The sequence below is a fragment of the Papaver somniferum genome, chromosome 2, assembly GCF_003573695.1.
Source record: "Papaver somniferum cultivar HN1 chromosome 2, ASM357369v1, whole genome shotgun sequence".
In the NCBI taxonomy this organism is placed as follows: Eukaryota; Viridiplantae; Streptophyta; class Magnoliopsida; order Ranunculales; family Papaveraceae; genus Papaver; species Papaver somniferum.
The window spans coordinates 34,823,836-34,830,704 of record NC_039359.1 but is presented as its reverse complement, the minus strand read 5'-3'; the positions used below and the strand labels follow the sequence as shown (position 1 = coordinate 34,830,704).

Genomic DNA, 6,869 nt, shown 5'->3' with positions numbered 1-6,869 from the left:
TATCACACTTGCCGTCCCTCTAATGGAACATGCCACCCCTATAACAGGGTTGATATAAAATCATTTAGCAAAGAAAAATTAAGAAAAACAAACTGAGGCTACTAATACTTTCAGTCTTTCACGTAGAAATTAACGTTTACTCCCATTTATAATGGGCTTTAAACTGTTTAGTCCTGTCCCTCAAGGCCTAGTACTGGGAGGTCTTAATTCACTAAATTCAGAACGGGTCGGTCCTTTCTTTAACGATTCAATCCAAATCGATAATTTTTACTGCCTAGAATACCCATTGCTGATATTTCTTCAGTTCTTCTTCTACTTTTTCATGTCGATCTCTGAAGCAACTCCCGAGAAGAACAAATCCTAAACTTAATCTCTTCTTAATCAAATTTGAACCCAAACATAAATCATCGAACCAAACAATAAATTCAACTTGAAAACCTAAAATCGTTATCATAAGTACCTTTTTTTGAAGATTACCCAATCTAGAGGAAAGCTTGATGAGAATCAACTTCAATATCGAAGAGTTCATCATTGAAAGCGGTTGGAAAGATAAGTGTAATCTATTATAATCATTTAATTTGATCGCAAATGTTAATTTATCGATTTCGGAATTGATTTCAATTTCTTTTTTAAGATTTCAAAAACCTAATCACTTCGGTTTCAGTTTTAGTTTTTTATTCAATTCATGAGTCTAGATATGTGTTGTTGTTTGGGAAAATGTGGCTTATGTTGGATACTCACAATCGCCGTTATAGAAGCAAAGAAACTGGAAATAAATTTTACTTTTTTTTCAATTTTTGATAATGGAAACTGGATGGAGAAGAACATTTTGTACATGTTGTTTGGGAAAATGTGGCTTATAATATAGTGTGTACTGTAAATCATGATGTTTTATCTATCCTATTCAATTGTTAATAGTTGTTTGTTTCTGAGAAAAAAATATGTGCATCGCACATGCCTGCAGCTAGTACTCATTAACTACTTGCTCAGGTTTTTCCAAAATGCAAGTGTTGAAAGATTAGAATATATATGCAACCCGTGCTCGCATGCAAACCCAAATGATTTACCCTGATGTGGTTATCCAGGAACTCCTAGAGCTTGTGAAGATGCATAAGTGTTTTTTTAGTTGAGTATCACTTCTTTGTAGTTTTTTTTCGTCATTGTAGCCTAGTCATTTCTATGATGATATTTTTAATTATTGTTTTACCATGGAATGATCTAATAATTATAGAATGTCAATTTTCTTTATACAATACGACTTGGTTTATGAAAATTAATCAACTGAAATGCATTACTAACATACCTTATTAATGGACATCTTTATCTTACTAATCAATTTTTTTTTGGTTGCTATAACTTAGTACAGGGCATTCAAACTTATGGTTAATGCATACAAAGGAGGAGGATAAGTATATTGGTGCTGCTCCAGATACGGTACATGGAAGTATATATGGTGAATTTTTCCTTTGCTTGCTCCAAACCACCATTCCTATGTTTGCCTGCTCCAAACCTCCATTCCTATGTTTGCCTAATATTCATGTAAAGATATAATTAAGTATGCTTGTTGACAGTTTAATTTTCCATTATTTATTGTACCATTGCACACATACAGAACCGGTATAAAGGATTTGGTTAGGTGTATCATGTATCTAGTTATTGAGTTTCTATCTCTTTGCAGCATGCTTACCAAAAACTTAGGCAACCACTATCCATTAAATATTTACATGACAGTGTTTTCTTATCACTTAAAAAATGAACATCAAGTCTCCCAATAAGGTCGGCGGTTCTCCCATGGAGATGCTTTACATGCTCTTGCTACATAGTTTTGTCTTATACCATCAACGATGACTATCCAAAATTCCAGCAAACTTTGCATTTATATACACACAATCATTAATAGTGCGGCACCCTGACAGTTTTGAAAGAGTATTTGATTATTTTATTTTTTCTGTTAGAGTCAGTTCCATTTCTGGTGCATTCTATCCACTTCCCAAGGAGGACAAGTGAGCCGGTATTTAGAGGTACTGTAGTTATTTTCTGGATCTGCATGTTCTGCGTGTATATATCACGGTAATTATTTATTAATTCTGATGTAATGATAGGGAACTAGAAAAGATTCAGACGAACCGAAATGACCATTACGTACCTATTGCACATAGTAAACTTCTTTTTGTTTTCTTGCTACCAATTTTTTTTTTTAAATTACTTTTCCAAAGACCAATCTATGTTATTTTTCGTTTTAATCTTCCCAGGTTTTTTGTTTCTGTTGATTGGAGTTACTTTTTATTTTATTTTATTGGTGTCTAGTATTTTTAAGGATTGTCCTCATCCAGATGAGAAACAAAGGGTGCAATTAATTAGAGATTTAGGTCTCGAACCTCGCCAGATTAATTCTGGTTTCATAACATAAGTACCTGGACGAAGGTAAACCATGCTCACTTTGTTTGATATAAATTTAGTTTTGAGTGACATGTGTTGTTGAACTTCAGTGTCCTGGTGAGTAGGAGAGGATGTGGTTTGATTGGTAATGATGTTGTTTGATTTTGAACTTTATGATGTCCAATTGGAATTAAATTTTACATTTTTCAGTGCATTTCCAAGTAAAAACATGAGTTTCCCACTAGATTCTTAGCCATGGTATTTGAGCTTCCAGAATATATTGACTAAGTCCATGGGACACCCTTTTATTAGGTGTTGCATATAATCACAGTTCCAAATAACTAACTCTTTCATGTGTGTGATTTCATTGGAAACTCACAGTTGATTGAGTATCTATTGTTGCAGGAAAACCCATGTCCGCATTATGCTTCTATAACAACTTGTGCTACTAGTGCACATTTAATTGGTGATGCTGAGAGGATGATTCAGTTTGGAGATTCAGATGCAATGGTAGCAGGAGGAACATAATCATGTATCAATGCTTTATCAATAGCAGGATTTTGTAGGTAATGATCATCCAATCTGCTTATAGCCTTTAAGTGTAACTTACTGATTTTCCTTCTCCCTTATCCACATGGTTTAGTAACTGGTTAGCATTTAAGTGTAATTGTTTCCATATTTTACTATAGTTCATCTAACTTTTATCTTAATTGAAGTTACTCATCATTTGCTAGATTTGTACTTAACATGCTAGATGATCCCAAGGCCCAAGAGGCTTGTATAGATTCACATATAGTTTATTGATATCGGAGCTTAGGCATCTGGATACATTAAATGCTTGTTTCAAAGTGGTCACTTAGTAGATGCTATAGTAAAATCAGAGTTGATGTTGGTCTTTGTCAAAGCGAGACAAAAATGTAGCATCTGATATTCTCTGAGACAATGTTTCATTGACATAAAAGCTTGTTGTGGTGTGTTTATTGGAAGTAAATTTTATGTAAGGAAATACGTGAGCCAAAGCTGTTAGTGTACACCAGTTGATTGCTAACGTGTACATAGTTGTACACCTGTTTATTGTCAATGTGTACATAGTTGTACACCTATTGAAATGTGTACATAGTTGTACACCTAAGTATCAGATAACGCTAACATCGGCATTCGGTAGTAACAAGGAGCTACAATTTCAGAAATAGGGAACCAAGTGATGCTTTCAACTGTTAGGACATTTTAACTCATTTTTTGCGTACACATGGTTTCGTAGTTGTGACTGATCATGTTATGAAGGATGTTAGCTATACTTGCATTTTTTAGGCCTCTGTGTTGTGAATTGTGGATATCACATGGAGAAAGATGAGTTTAAGATAAGAGATCCATCCAGTTCTAGGTATATTGTTTATTTATGTACTTAATTGATACTAATATTCTATTAACTACCAAAATTTGCTTGCACTGGTTAAAACTACGTTATTCTAAATAACTGATTGACCACAGGGTCAAATCTTTGCAGGAAATATGACAGAGCATCCATGGAGTGTTTTGAAGAAGCAAGAAAATCATACAGTACCTATGACACTTTTTTTGTTTGTCTTCTTACCCATGTGTACATAGTTGTACACATTGATTTTCAATATGCACATAGTTGTACACCTGTTGATCGGTAATTTACGTTGTTCGGTATACACATAGTTCTGCAAGTGAAGGAATTTCTATAATTTAAGAATTAGCTTACTATGTAACCTTTATAGGAAAAATACCTTCATATACCATCATCGTTAGTCCCCAAATTCTTAATCATAATATAAATTCTTACATTTTGGCTATATACTATACTGCTTGCTGGTCTAAATTCTTGCACCTCAGGAATATATTCAGCTACTATAACTATATGTTTAAAAGGCCGAATACTATTTTAAATTACCATTTATTTTTTATTTTCATGTAAATAAAACAAGGTTACGTTGAGTTTTTGTTTACTTGCATCGTTGTTGCTTCATGCAAAATATTCTTCTAGTTTCATGTATTCTAAACAGGTTCTATCAGCTCATATTTTGTTAGTATGCATAGGTTGGACCTAATTCAAGTTACCTACATGTGAGGATGGTGGACCCAAGAAGGCTGCTAACAATTGCAAATACTGAAAGTTCGATTCTAGGTATGTTCTCTACTGCTCATTCTTATGATGAGAAAATTTATTTCTTAATGACCAATATCCTATTTTGTACTCGCTTGACCAATTTGGAAACAATCTCTAGGTTCTTAGAGGTTTTTAAAAATCCATTTATCAACCAATTGTCATGTTTTTGTATGTAGGCAATGCCAAGCATATATAAGTTGATGAATGCCCAGTTCCAAAATTTTAAAAGTTTACATAGTTGTTCAGATTCTTAATGTGTACATAATTGTTCACCTGTTGATTGTTAACGTGTACATCGTTGTACACATTTTGATTATGATATAGAACTGTATTATACCCAGATGCACCTTTGACATCAGTTGGTCTTGGTTTTATGCATATAATTTAGGGACTCACCCAAGCCTATCACAAGGTTTGTGGAGGTTGATGGTTCAAATCCATCTGAGTTTCCATGTTATGTTTGTACAATATATGTAGGCGCGTACATACTAGTGCACTTGTGTAGATCCCATGAAGTAGATTTGTTTATTGGCGAATATGGTTGATTGTTTCCATGATGTATCAGTATATTTTCCATGAAAAATTGGTCGGCGTATGGGTATGAAATTATGAATGGTTGATTTTATGCATGTTTTGTAGGGGTGTACATATTAGTGCATATGTGTAATTCTCATGAAAAAGTAGGTTTGTGTCTAACTATGAATGATCGATTTTATGCATGTTAGGAAGGGTGTACATATTCCTTGTAATTACCTTGAAAGAGAAGTTTAGGATGTGGTTATGAATGATTGATGTTATGCATGTTTTGCAGGGATGAACATATTGATACACAAGAGTATTTTTCTATGAAAAAGTAAATTTGTGTGTGGTAGTGAATAAACGGTCTCATGCATGTTTTGCAGGGGTGTACATATTGGTGCACAGTGTAATTCTCATGAAAAAGTAGGTCTTGTGGTGGATATGGACGACCAATTTAATGCATATTTTGTAGGTGCACAAGTGAAAAACATACTGCGTAAACTTTTAAAAGTTTCTTACAGGTGCACTTTTTTGTACACATTAAATAATGAAGTGGAAATTAAATTTTTTAAAAAGTGAAAATTATATAGTCATATAGGTACGTTTTTTGTAGCTATCGAAAAGAGGTTTCCGAATATATAAAGTTTGTGAATTTTAGATGAGCGGTTCGAAAGATTTAAAATTATTTTTACATTATTTAAAATTGATGATGTCATCATAAGTCAATGTGGACTAAACTGAAAATATTTGGACTAAATTGTAATATTAAGGGTTATTAGTGTATTTTTCATATTTCAAATAAATAAAGGACTAATTTGTACCTAGTTAAATGGGTGTGGACTAGCTAATATATTTGGATGAGGTTTTGGACTAAACCGTATTTTTCCCTACTTTCACTGCAGAAAACTTAGCATTGGACATCCTGTCGAACAATTTAGCATTGCACTGCTTGTCGGGCATATTGTAGACAAATCCATATGTCTTTGTAGACAAATCCATATCGTCTTCAAACAAAAAAAGCAGCAAATATGATCCCTAGACAGATAGAATAGTAAAACGAAAATCACTAAGCCTTCGAAAATGACGCAAGAAGTTCATGGCAAACCTGGTGGTCTAAGCTGGAAGTAGTTCAGCTTTTCTACACATCGTGTATGTAAAAACTGGTGGACGGGTTCCCTCTCCATGGCTAGCCTGTTGAAACTCAGCTTGATGGTGTTCAGACTTTTTGTCGAACACCTTGTGTGCACGACTCTGATATTGGAGAGATTACCATATGCTGATTTCTAAAACCAATCTCCTTCCCAGCAATTCAGACGAACCAAGAGTTTTAAACATTCACATACACACACACATTCGTTCAATACTCTAAATTCCATCTCAATCAATGGCAAAGAACTCCCTTTCCTTGACTGGTTTCTGGGCATTAAATCCAACACAACACAAACCCGTCTTCTTGTTCATGACTGACACTTCAAACACTCTTTAATCTCCCACCAGTCAACTGAACTCGAACGACTACAGTTGTATAACTTCCCTGATCTTCAGTTGACAAAACAAACCCCAAACCTTTACCAGCCAAGTGTAAGTAATTAATTAGGTGTAAATCTACACATAAGTGTTGTATACCCACGTTTTCGCTAACATTGTTACTAACGGCCAATTAAATAGAGGGTGTAAACGGAGTGTAATTCAAATTTTAAAGCTCCGACCAATAAAATCCCGCCACTTGTCCTCTCTAAAATTGCTCTAATTCAAAGCTTTTATCACATTTAATTTGAAGGGGGTGTCATACTCATCCTGCGACGTGGAAACTCATATGACTTAGTGTTTTAAAGGA

General features: G+C 34.1%; 1 protein-coding gene across 16 annotated transcripts; it reads left to right on the top strand.

Annotated features, from left to right (window-relative positions):
* Positions 1–260: 260 nt before the first annotated feature.
* LOC113347349 lies at positions 261–5,826 on the top strand. Of its 16 annotated transcripts, none has more exons than XR_003358918.1 (6): positions 261–1,453; positions 1,956–2,021; positions 2,785–2,945; positions 3,887–3,939; positions 4,444–4,531; positions 5,416–5,826. XR_003358918.1 is itself a non-coding variant. In XM_026590985.1 (5 exons), exons 1-4 carry the CDS (start codon positions 498–500, stop codon positions 2,905–2,907), a joined length of 420 nt encoding a protein of 139 aa, XP_026446770.1. In that variant the 5' UTR covers positions 261–497; the 3' UTR covers positions 2,908–2,945; positions 3,887–4,420. The 16 variants fall into 16 exon arrangements, 2 of the variants coding, with proteins under 2 accessions (XP_026446770.1, XP_026446771.1); XR_003358919.1 differs by having other exon boundaries at positions 3,871–3,939; XR_003358927.1 differs by lacking the exon at positions 3,887–3,939 and having other exon boundaries at positions 261–555; positions 1,367–1,434; positions 5,416–5,694.
* Positions 5,827–6,869: the final 1,043 nt, after the last annotated feature.

Coding starts and splice junctions, on each gene's coding strand:
- LOC113347349 (XM_026590985.1), top strand. CDS start 498: ATGAGAATCAACTTCAATATCGAAGAGTTCATCATTGAAAGCGGTTGG. Junction 1,540..1,955: donor TATGTTTGCCTAATATTCAT/GTAAAGATATAA, acceptor TTTTTCTGTTAG/AGTCAGTTCCATTTCTGGTG. Junction 2,022..2,784: donor AAGTGAGCCGGTATTTAGAG/GTACTGTAGTTA, acceptor CTATTGTTGCAG/GAAAACCCATGTCCGCATTA.